The following is a 12,612-nucleotide window of genomic DNA, read 5'->3' on the forward strand; positions in this document are numbered from 1 at the left end:
AAACAAGGGATGGGCTGGGGATGTCACTGCCTTGGTCCTTTCACTATTGGCTGCTACTTCCCGGCGGATGTCAGGTGGTGCGATACTGGCTAGACAGTGTAATTTCTTCAGTGGTGTAGGGTGCAGGCACCCCGTGATAATGCGGCATGTCTCATTAAGAGCCACATCCACTGTTTTAGCGTGGTGAGATGTGTTCCACACTGGGCATGCATAATCAGCAGCAGGGTAGCATAGCGCAAGGGCAGATGTCTTCACTGTGTCTGGTTGTGACCCCCAGGTTGTGCCAGTCAGCTTACGTATGATATTGTTTCTAGCACCCACTTTTGGCTTGATATTCAGGCAGTGCTTCTTGTAGGTCAGAGCATAGTCCAGAGTGACTCCCAGGTATTTGGGTGTGCTGCAATGCTCCAGTGGGATTCCTTCCCAGGTGATCCTCAGAGCTCAGGATGCTTGTCTGTTCTTAAGGTGAAAGGCACATGTCTGTGTTTTAGATGGATTAGGGATCAGATGGTTTTCCCTGTAATAGGCAGTAAGAGCACCTAGAGCTTCGGAGAACTTCTGTTCAACCATCTCAAAGCTCCCTGCTTGAGCAGTAATGGCATGATCATCAGCATAGATGAAGCTCTCTGGCAGTGGCTGATCATTTGTGTAGATGTTGAGCATGGATGGGGCAAGCACGCTCCCCTGGGGCAGGCCGTTCTTCTGTTTCCACCATCTGCTTCTCTGGCCCTGGAACTCAACAAAAAAGCTCCTGTTTTGTAGCAGGTTTCCTATGAGGCAGGTGAGATGGTAGTCCTTTGTGATATTATACATTTTTTTCAGGAGGAGGCGGTGGTTTACGTTATCATAAGCTGCTGACAGGTCTATGAAGACAGCTCCTGTGATCTGCTGCCTTTCAAAGCCATCTTCTATGAGCTGAGTCAGGTTCAGCACTGGCGATGTGCAGCTTTTGCCTTTCCTGATGCCAGCTTGCTGTGGAATCAGACATGGGTCTATGATAACTTGATAAGGCACCAGTACTCTTTGGCTGGGATGGATATAGACTTTGCAGAACGATGACTCCCAGGACTTTGAATGAGAAAATGTAGGAGAAACTCCAAGTTGTATCTAGATTATGTCTTGACTGTTTGTACCTCCTTTCCTCAGGCCATGCATTGCTCTCCAGGTGGTTGACTCTCTATGACCCCAACAACCTCAATGCTGGACTAAGGGGCTACGTGAAAGTCAACCTTTGCGTCTTAGGACCTGGTGATCGTGTGCCGGTAATAATTATATACTTGTTTTTATCCCAGAGAAAAGCAACGCATCTGAAAGGAGTGCTGGAGGAGAATTCTTCAGATACCATTGTAATGAATACCGTTTGAATCATAAAATGTTCTTTAATCTGTTTTCAGTGGGAAGTGCATCAGGCACTTTCAGGGAAAGAAGTACTGAGTCTGTGTGCCTACTTCTTTCCCTGAAAGCTATATTGGTTATGTCAGTGTTTCTCAACTTTCCTAATGCCACGGCCCCTTAATACATTTCCTCATTTTGTGGTGATCCCCAACCATACAATTATTTTAGTTGCTACAGTCTCACTTATCCGACATAAACAGGCAGGCAGAACATCGGATAAACGAAAATGTCGGAAAATACTGAGTCTACTATTGAAAAAGGCAAGACAAGGAGGAGGAGGGGAGGAGGAAAGAGGGAAAAGAAGCAAGACCAGAAGCAGAAGCATTCTCCCTCCTTCCCTCTGTGATTTTCATGTTCCTCTTCTGCATATGGGCACTTCCTGCTGGGCTGCTCAAGCCCCGAAGCATTGCTTTGCCTTAACCATTTGAGTCCCCGTTGTTAGTATTCTAGGTGTCTAGTGCCATATTGTACCAGTAACAATAGAAGACCCTTTATTTTGTTTATCCGACATTCTGCTGGACCATTTATGTCAGATAAGCGAGACTCTACTGTACTAAAATTTGAGGAATTGCCTTTCTCTATCTTATGCTGGAGCTCCCGGTGGCACAGTCGGGGCGGCTCAACCCATTACGCAAAGTAAACATTTGCAGTATAGTTGATTTTGCCCAAGGGCACTCTTGAGGCGCTCTTGGAGGAAAATAGACCTTGACATATGCAAGTTGTAGTTACTGGGATGTATAGTTCACCTACAATCAAAGAGCATTCTGAACTCCACCAATGATGGAATTGAACCAAATATGGCACACAGAACTCCCACAATGAACAGAAAATATATATCAGTGATTGGTTGGGGGGGGGGGGGGCAAAATACTGTTTGCTTACCGTTGAAAATTACCTTGGGCCGCCTCTGGGCACAGTGGGTTAAACCCCTGTGCCAGCAGGACTGAAGACCGACAGGTCGCAGGTTCGAATCCGAGGAGAGGCGGATGAGCTCCCTCTATCCAGCTTCTCATGCAGGGACATGCCTCCTACAAGGATGATAAAAACATCAATTCATCCGGGTGTCCCCTGGGCAACGTCCTTGCAGATGGCCAATTCTCTCACACCAGAAGTGACTTGCAGTTTCTCAAGTCGTTCCTGACACATAAAAAAATCTTATGCTTTTCTCCACAACATATTTATGCCAACAATGGTTTTCTGCTTTACTGGTAATTAAAAGCAAGTCCAGAAATCGATTGAAAGTAAGTGATGATATGCATGAACTTTTGAGCAATAATATTAGCCCTAGAATTACTTGTAAAGAAGATGCAAGCTCCAAAATTACATTGAGCAAACCAATTTAATTTTCTATTAAAATATTCTTTCTAATATTGTAATAGCACTCTTAATTAATATTACTATTAAGCTTAATGAATATGTTAAAAGTTTTGATTAACGTTTATTTTGAGATTAACAGTTTATTATTCTTGAACCTTGTGGTCCCGGCTAACCAAAAAAAAAAATAAATCAAAGGGTTCCCTGGTCAAAGAAAGGTTGGGAACCACTGTTCTAATTCTTTATTATAACATGTTTTTGAATGTACAAAAGTGATTCAAAAGTTACTCTTTCATTAGGCAATTTTTGAAGCTGTGTGCTCTCAGTCTCAAGTTAACTTCGTCAGCAACAAGAACTTGTCAAATTAATAGACATTCAACAAGGAAAGAGTGAGGCATCCAAAAGTGAAGGAAGGCTGGATTTTTCCATTTTGGTCTCTGCTCTCTCCATAGGACACAGACTTTGTGGCTGAGAAGGGTGATACAGAAGCCATGCTTTTACGGCCAGCAGCCATGCCGTCCGGCCGCTTGGTCACCCTCCAGCTTTACGTCTTCCAAGCCCAAGATATGCCTCAAAGTGAGTCGTAGTACAGCCTCTCCATCACATAACAGGGCATATCTTAGTACCAAGGGGCACATTTAATACCTTAATGGATGGGGCTCGGGATTTCGGAAACGTCGTGCCCAAAGGCCCAAGCATGATGCCACAAGGCGGACTTGGGAAACTACCATCTTTTGCCCATAGAAAAGAATTTGAGCACTTTTGATGCTCGGCTTCCTCTGCAGTGAATGAAGACCTTGTGAATTATGGCAGAGCGGAAGACCCCACTGGAACCTCTGTAGACTCCTGTCTGGAAGTCAATTTTGCAGGAAAAGTGGTGAGTAAAATGCATTATTATTGTTTTCCTTAGACTTTAGAATCATAGAATCAAAGAGTTGGAAGAGACCTCATGGGCCATCCAGTCCAACCCCCTGCCAAGAAGCAGGAATATTGCATTCAAATCACCCCTGATAGATGGCCATCCAGCCTCTGTTTAAAAGCTTCCAAAGAAGGAGCCTCCACCACACTCCGGGGCAGAGAGTTCCACTGCTGAATGGCTCTCACAGTCAGGAAGTTCTTCCTCATGTTCAGATGGAATCTCCTTTCTTGTAGTTTGAAGCCATTGTTCTGCGTCCTAGTCTCCAGGGAAGCAGAAAACAAGCTTGCTCCCTCCTCCCTGTGGCTTCCTCTTACATATTTATACATGGCTATCATATCTCCTCTCAGCCTTCTCTTCTTCAGGCTAAACATGCCCAGCTTCTTAAGCTGTTCCTCATAGGGCTTGTTCTCCAGACCCTTGATCATTTTAGTCGCCCTCCTCTGGACACATTCCAGCTTGGACACAATATTCCAGGTGTGGTCTAACCAAGGCGGAATAGAGGGGTAGCATGACTTCCCTAGATCTAGACACTATGCTCCTATTGATGCAGGCCAAAATCCCATTGGCTTTTTGTAAAACTCTACAGTCCAGTATTTTGTGCTTTAAAACGCTGTATCATACCTGTTTCGTCTTCCAGGAGCATAGTTTGCATTACCTTTTAGTTGCATGGGATAGTGTTCTTTGGCATTTCCCCAGGGCTGCTACAGACCCAGCAGCACCCTGGAAGTTAAAGCAGCATCAGAGTCTGCAAAGCCAGACTGCATACCCTCTGCAGTTATTGGTTTAGAATAGTATCTCTTTGGGTCTAGAGACCGCCCTTTTTCCAGAGGATGAAATCTCCATTTTGGAATATCCCCTGCCTCCTTCAGTAGAAAAAGAAAGCTTCCGATGTGCTGTTGGTCAGCTAGGTAGCTCTAAAAAAATCATTGTAAGAATGATTGAGTGATTGAGTTATATAGATAATAGGGCTGGGTGGTTTCGTTTCGTTAATTCGTAATTCGTTAAAAATTCGTTATTTTTTTGTTAACGAAGCGATAACGAACCATTCTGGAGCAGCTTAAAAACAAAACGAATTTTTCAATTCGTTTCGTAAATGCTTCGTATTTTGGTATGTATTCGTTTCGTTATTTGTTTGAGGTCGTTTCGTTATTATTTCCGCATGTCTGGGGCAAGTTTTATAGTTGTTTTTTGTTTAATTAGTGAAAAAAATTATAAATATCACACCAACAGTCAACAACAGAGGGAGAGGGAAGCTTCAGAAGTTCCCCCTCTCCCATTTGGAGGTTTTTTAGCGTATTGCGCGGTCGCGTCCGCCATTAACGAATCAATTCGTTATTGTTTCGTTATTGTTTTGTCATTTTTTTACCATTTACAAAATTTCGTAAATATCGAACTTTTTTTAAAAAAAATTGGAATTCTTTTAAATATTGAAACGCAAAAAACCCCAAAAAACGAATCGATTTTAGAAACAAATTTTTCTGTTGTTACCCAGGCCTAATAGATAAAGAAGCTAATTGAGATAGATAGCAATTGAGATATAACTTGAGCAGTACTTCATCTCCAAAGCTAACCTTGAGCTATAGATAGGGGAAAACCTGTTTTTCTAACCATAGCAGCTCAGGGTTAGGGTGAAAGGATCCCAGGATATTGTCTACCTTTTGGGGAAGAGTTACCTCAGAAACTGAAGAAAAAAGAAATATCATCTCTATGGTTTCACCAATTGACTGTTTTGTTTGTAACTTTGGCAAACTGTGCCAAGTCTGCAAGGACTTTGAGAAATAAATATTCTGTTTTGGTGTTCAAAACCTGTAGTAGCCTGAGTTGCTGGGAATGTCAAGCTTCTAAAGAAAGACCCGCGTGGTCCGCCCAGACAAAGAGAGAAGCACATCTGAGTTTTATTTTTATAGGATCTGGATGTGACGGTACAACACCTATGGATGTTTCCCCCCTCAATGCACAATGGCTGTACCCAACTGATGGCAGCCTACGTAGTGTTGTGCATGTGGTACCACCATGCATTTTGTACAAAGAGTATTATTATTACACTATGTAGTAACAATTGAAAAAGGTTCTGTTCCTGGTTTGAAGATGTTATTTTCTGTGGTACTTACTTTGAAAGTAATTGTTGTATTTCAGAAACTTTGTTTTGTGTCCTTCTCTTTTCTTATCTGCTCTCTCCTTTGGTGCATATTATCAGCTCAGTACCAGCATCGTGTTTGGAGATGCCAACCCCATCTGGAACCAGCGGATGTCCTTTCCCATGCTGGTGAGCAAGCAGAATTCATTGGAACGTGGGATTAGAAGAGGGAAAATAAACTGCCATCACTGGGAAAAAAGCAGCTACCCTCCCTTAGAACAACTCAATGACTAAATGCTACCTTCCCTTAGAACAGTGTTTCTCAACCTTCCTAATGCCGTGATCGCTTAATACAATTAGTCATGTTGCGGTGACCGCCAACTATAAAAATATTTTAATTGCTACTTCATAATTGTAATTTTGCTACTGTTATGAATCGTAATGTAAATATCTGATAGGCAGTATGTATTTTTATTCACTAGACCAAATTTGGCACAGATACCCAATACACCTAAATGTGAATACTGGTAGAGTTGAGGGGGTCGATTTTGTCATTTAAGAGTTGTAGTTGCTGGGATTTATAGTTCACCTACAATCAAAGAGCATTCCGAACTCCACCAACAACGGAATTGAACCAGACTTGGCACACAGAACTCCCATGACCAACAAAAAGTACTGGTAGGGTTTGGTGGGCATTGACCTTGAGTTTTAGAGTTGTAGTTCATCTCTATCCAGAGAGCACTGTGGACTCAAACAATGATGGATCTGGACCAAACTTTGCATGAATCCTCAATATGCTGACATGTGAACACTGGTGGGGTTTGGGGAAAATAGACCTTGATATTTGGAAGTTGTAGCTGCTGGGATTTATAGTTCATCTACAAGCAAAGAGCATTCTGAACCCCACCAAGGATGGAATTGAACCAAACTTGACACACAGAACTCCCATGACCAAGAGAAAATACTGGAAGGGTTTGGTAGGCATTGACCTTGAGTTTGGAGTTGTAGTTCACCTACATCCAGAGAGCACTGTGGACTCAAACAATGATGGATCTGGACCAAACTTGGCATGAATCCTCAAGATGGCAAAATGTGAACACTGGTGGGGTTTGGGGAAAATAGACCTTGATATTTGGAAGTTGTAGTTGCTGGGATTTATAGTTTATCTACAATCAAAGAGCATTTTGAACTCCACCCACAATAGAATTGGGCCAAACTTCTCACACAGATCCACATGCATTGAAAGGACTCACTGGCAGAAGCCTCCCTTCAGCCTTGCATGCTCTCCCTCGCTCACGCATGTGCACCATGCTGCCATGCGTTGAGCACGCCTGCTCTCCCCTTCCCATTTAGAGTCTCAGAAACAGCCATCTCCTTGTCTCAGAAACAGCCATCTCACAGTGATTGGCAAATAAAGTGGAGGAGGGTGTTTGGTGGGAGGATTCACCCTCTCCCAAAAGAAAGAGAAGGACAGCCAGAGAGATCTTCAGCCTTCTCTGCTAAAGGGGTTCCTAAGACTATCAGAAATATATGTTTCCTGATGGTCTTTGGCGACCCCTCTGAAACCCCCTCACGACCTCCCTAGGGGTCCCAATCCCCAGGTTGAGAAACACTATACTAAATGGAGATGCAGGGATTTTCTTAACCACCCTCTCTTTTCTTTGCAGATGCCATCCATATGTGACCTCATAAAACTGTCCGCTATTGATGGGTGAGCACTGATGTTTGAGTAATATTCCAAGCACAAATTATCTCGGCCAATCAAATTTACAGTAATTGATCCTTAGGCTACATCTACACTGGAGAACCAATGCAGGTTGGCACCATTTTAACTGCCACAGCTCAATGTTATGGAAATTCTGGGAGTTGTAGTTGAGTGAGGCACACACCCCACTTTGGCAGCGAAAGCGAAAGACCTTATGGAATGACAACTCCAGTAATTCCATAGCATTGTGCCATGGTGATTCAAGTGATGTCAAACTCCATTCATTCTGTAGTGTTTCTGCACCCTTGGACAAGTAGTATTGAATAGGACCCCCTGAAGGCCATCTAGTCCAACCTCCTGCCACTGCAGGAATCCAACGGTACAGGATCCCATCTCACTTTAACAACCTTCATAATGGAGACACCATCACATTTGGAGACAATCCATTCCAGAAAGTATTTTCTATCCTTTAAAAGACAAATAAAGGAGTCCTGAAGCAAATCAAGCATGAACTCTCTGTCAGAAATATTAAACATTAACTGGGTATTTTCTATTACAAAAGTGAGTCAAGCACTGAAAGGGTTAGTAGACTGAAGTCTGTTAGAGACAGTGGGCCAAAGCTAGCGTCGTCCTGAGGAGAGTGAGTAGGCTGGAGCCTGTTAGAGTCAGTGGGTCACAGCTAGCGTCGTCCTGAGGAGAGTGAGTAGGCTGAAGCCTGTTAGAGTCAGTGGACCAAAGCTAGTGTCGTCCTGAGGAGAGTGAGTAGGCTGAAGCCTGTTAGAGTCAGTGGACCAAAGCTAGCGTCGTCCTGAGGAGAGTGAGTAGGCTGAAGCCTGTTAGAGTCAGTGGACCAAAGCTAGTGTCGTCCTGAGGAGAGTGAGTAGGCTGAAGCCTGTTAGAGTCAGTGGGCCAAAGCTAGCGTCGTCCTGAGGAGAGTGAGTAGGCTGAAGCCTGTTAGAGTCAGTGGGTCAAAGCTAGTGTCGTCCTGAGGAGAGTGGGTAGGCTTCAGCCTGTTAGAGTCAGTGGACCAAAGCTAGTGTCGTCCTGAGGAGAGTGAGTAGGCTGAAACCTGTTAGAGTCAGTGGGCCAAAGCTAGCGTCGTCCTGAGGAGAGTGAGTAGGCTGAAGCCTGTTTGAGTCAGTGGGCCAAAGCTAGCGTCGTCCTGAGGAGAGTGAGTAGGCTGAAGCCTGTTAGAGTTAGTGGGTCACAGCTAGCGTCGTCCTGAGGAGAGTGAGTAGGCTGAAGTCTGTTAGAGTCAGTGGGCCAAAGCTAGCGTCGTCCTGAGGAGAGTGAGTAGGCTGAAGCCTGTTAGAGTCAGTGGGTCACAGCTAGCGTCGTCCTGAGGAGAGTGAGTAGGCTGAAGCCTGTTAGAGTCAGTGGGTCACAGCTAGCGTCGTCCTGAGGAGAGTGAGTAGGCTGAAGCCTGTTAGAGTCAGTGGGCCAAAGCTAGTGTCGTCCTGAGGAGAGTGAGTAGGCTGAAGTCTGTTAGAGTCAGTGGGCCAAAGCTAGCGTCGTCCTGAGGAGAGTGAGTAGGCTGAAGCCTGTTAGAGTCAGTGGGTCACAGCTAGCGTCGTCCTGAGGAGAGTGAGTAGGCTGAAGCCTGTTAGAGTCAGTGGGTCAAAGCTAGCGTCGTCCTGAGGAGAGTGGGTAGGCTGAAGCCTGTTAGAGTCAGTGGACCAAAGCTATTGTCGTCCTGAGGAGAGTGAGTAGGCTGAAACCTGTTAGAGTCAGTGGGCCAAAGCTAGCGTCGTCCTGAGGAGAGTGAGTAGGCTGAAGCCTGTTAGAGTCAGTGGACCAAAGCTAGCGTCGTCCTGAGGAGAGTGAGTAGGCTGAAGCCTGTAAGAGTCAGTGGGCCAAAGCTAGTGTCTTCCTGAGGAGAGTGGGTAGGCCGAAGCCTGTTAGAGTCAGTGGGCCAAAGCTAGTGTCGTCCTGAGGAGAGTGAGTAGGCTGAAGCCTGTTAGAGTCAGTGGACCAAAGCTAGCGTCGTCCTGAGGAGAGTGAGTAGGCTGAAGCCTGTTAGAGTCAGTGGACCAAAGCTAGCGTCGTTCTGAGGAGAGTGAGTAGGCTGAAGCCTGTTAGAGTCAGTGGACCAAAGCTAGCGTCGTCCTGAGGAGAGTGAGTAGGCTGAAGCCTGTTAGAGTCAGTGGGTCAAAGCTAGCGTCGTCCTGAGGAGAGTGAGTAGGCTGAAGCCTGTTAGAGTCAGTGGGCCAAAACTAGTGTCTTCCTGAGGAGAGTGGGTAGGCCGAAGCCTGTTAGAATCAGTGGGCCAAAGCTAGTGTCGTCCTGAGGAGAGTGAGTAGGCTGAAGCCTGTTAGAGTCAGTGGGCCAAAGCTAGTGTCTTCCTGAGGAGAGTGGGTAGGCCGAAGCCTGTTAGAGTCAGTGGGCCAAAGCTAGTGTCGTCCTGAGGAGAGTGAGTAGGCCGAAGCCTGTTAGAGACAGTGCGCCAAAGCTAGTGTTGTCCTGAGGAGAGTTAGTGTTTGAAGCCATTATTCCACATCCTAGTCTCCAAGGCAGCAGAAAACAAGCTTGCTCCCTCTTCACTATGATTTTCCCTCACCTCTTGATCCATGACCCTCATCATGTCTCCCCTCAGCCTTCTCTTCTGCAGCCTAAACAGGCCCAGCTCTTTAAACCACTCCTTATAGGGCTTGTTCTCCAGACCCTTGATCCTTTGAGCCCTCCTTTGGACACCTTCCAGCTTAGAGTCAACATCTCCCTTAAATTGCAGTGCTCAGAATTGGACACAGTGTGATTCCAGGTGTGGTCTGACTAAGGCAGAATAGAGGGGTAACATGACTTCCCTGGATCTAAACAGGGAAGATCTAGATTTATGCAGGCCAATATCTCATTGGCGTTTTTGCCACCGCAAAAAATAAATCAATGGGATTTGTTGCTTTTTACTTAACGAAAAAGTAACAAAACAAATTGTTATAGTTATGATATTGACCCCTTACAATATTTTAGAAACACTTTAGAAATGATTTATGATGTATACATTGAGTTTATGTAATTATCTTCACATTACCACAATCAGTGGATTTTGGTCTCCACAGTTTTAAATAAAGCCATGGTCTCTGCCAAATCCCGCAACTCCTACGTTTTGTTTTCTAGGGATAGAAGTGGAGATGGGCAAATTCTAGGGTTCGCCTTTCTGAGTCTCTCCCAGATCTCTTGCAGCGGAACTGAAATTGAGAACAAAAGTACGTTTCCTCTCCCTTCCTGCATCTTGGCTAGTTAAAGTCAAATTTAGTTGCCATACAGAGCATCCCATAAAGGCTAAAATTAGATTACATTGAGTTTTTGGATTTCAGAGGACTTCTCAGGCTTCCAGCCATGTTTTGGGCCAAGTTTTCTCACCTTGTATGGGAACCCAGAGGAGTTTGTGGCCGAAGGAGATGCTTTAGAGAACTTCAGTGTTGGGGCGGTGAGTCTGCCTCCTGCATGGGTCCATCATGTAAATCTAAACTGGTTTTCAGAGGCATGGGACATCCAAAATGGGAGTAAAAGGTCCCTGCTTCCTCTCCTTTCCTTACCGCACATGTTTTGCATTATGTATCTATCTTTTAGGAGGAAGGGATTGCTTACCGAGGAAGAGTTCTTGTGGAGCTGAGCATCAAAACGGAGAAGCTTGTTGTTCCCAAAATCGAAAACATACCCGAAGAGTCAGTTAAAAGGATAGAGGTAACCATGCAATGAAATGTATCTGGTGTGGAAAGAAGCATGGATGGTGTCCCATGTGATAAAGGAGTACCTGTTGTAGATCAACCAGAGGTTGATAGTTTAACTGATGATTTAAAGAGGATTGTGAGCTTTCCTGTGACACAAAGTGATGGGCTCTCAATTCTGGGAAATTCAAGTCTGGGAAATTATGGTTCTCTCTTTGAGAAAACTGTAGCAACAGTAGATAAAGAATCGAGTGAAGAGCAGAGTGATAAGGAGGGTTCCCAGGAGAACCCACCTGGAGCTAAGGAGATTAACAAAAGTCTTTGTTTAGAAATCAGAGCTGAAAATAGATTATGTGGTTCAAAGAGAATACGTGGGAAAGTTGTGATGGAAGTTCACGGGAAACGGAATGATTTCATGGATGTCTATTTAGCAACAAGTTGTTTACCTTAAGATCAGTTTACATTTTTTCTATGTAAATTTTTATTGAATGCTTTTCTGGTTCTACAGATAAAATCTAGGTGGTGGGGAGGAGTAAGGAAGGAATGGGGACTTATCTACATGGGGGGGGGTACACACATGAGGGAAAGAAAGGTTGTGGGAAGGGGAGGAAACATCTTGACTTCTGTAAAGGATTAAGGGCTGCCTTATTATGAATTTCACCACTTGCCACCAATATAACGTAACAAGGTAATCCCCCTGATGATCTAACACCAGATATCAATGTATGTCACGCAGCTGGACACCACTATACAGGATTATATGTAATCTCACACTGCTGGACAAAAGTGTGGAGGAATCAGGTTCCAGCTGATCTATATTGGTAGCGCTATGATGTTAGATGTGTGTACTGGTAGAGCGAACACTGCTTCTGTCTTCCTTTGATATAATGCTGCCACCACCCAAGATATCTCGAGATTTTAAAAATGAGTTTCTGAGGTAACCTTTTCCCTTCCCTGCCAACACAGCTCCCCCTTAGCTCCCAGAAATGACCGCTTGGATAAGAGACCTTTCTGTGATATTAACATGTTAAACTGACTAGAAATTCTACCCAAGGACTACTGGAAAAATGAGTAACGACAGAAGCTTCTTCAAAGTTAAATAGAGAAAAGATTTATTCATAAGAACAAACAGACAACTGACTTCTTCTTTTAAGAGGCACAAATGCTTGACTTGTTACTATAGTACAATATCTTAATGGTTACTTAAAAAGAGTTTCTTCACTTGGTTACAAACAAAATTCTTCACTCTACTTCAGCAAAATAGCAATGAGTCCCAGACTAACCTAACTCAGGCTGTCTTTCAGAGCAATTAGCTAACTCTCACCAGAGTCCTTTACAGCTAATTTACTCAAACTAGAGAGCAAACCCTTTGTGTTGTCACCCACAAGGAATCAGGAGGCTACTTAATCTTAGTTGCCAATTATGCAGCCCTGCCTGACACAAACACACTCTCTCTCTCAGAAAAAAAACCCAGTCTCAAAACCACTTCTTCCTTCAGTTCCCAAATTCCCAACTTTCTTCTCTCTCAGAAGCAGAA

The 12,612-nt window shown here is 44.3% G+C and overlaps 1 protein-coding gene across 1 annotated transcript in view; it reads left to right on the top strand.

The window, feature by feature from the left end:
• The window catches only part of FER1L5 (fer-1 like family member 5), an 86,748-nt gene that overhangs the window by 7,603 nt on the left and 66,533 nt on the right, over nt 1-12,612 (top strand). Inside the window, exons 6-13 of the mRNA XM_067470863.1 lie at nt 1,147-1,262; nt 3,162-3,285; nt 3,495-3,586; nt 5,826-5,894; nt 7,373-7,416; nt 10,522-10,610; nt 10,722-10,834; nt 10,978-11,091. Coding sequence (XP_067326964.1) covers nt 1,147-1,262; nt 3,162-3,285; nt 3,495-3,586; nt 5,826-5,894; nt 7,373-7,416; nt 10,522-10,610; nt 10,722-10,834; nt 10,978-11,091 — 761 coding nt within the window. The remainder of the gene's footprint in view (nt 1-1,146; nt 1,263-3,161; nt 3,286-3,494; nt 3,587-5,825; nt 5,895-7,372; nt 7,417-10,521; nt 10,611-10,721; nt 10,835-10,977; nt 11,092-12,612) is intronic.

The sequence above is a fragment of the Anolis sagrei genome, chromosome 7 (assembly GCF_037176765.1).
Source record: "Anolis sagrei isolate rAnoSag1 chromosome 7, rAnoSag1.mat, whole genome shotgun sequence".
Classification (NCBI taxonomy): Eukaryota; Metazoa; Chordata; class Lepidosauria; order Squamata; family Dactyloidae; genus Anolis; species Anolis sagrei.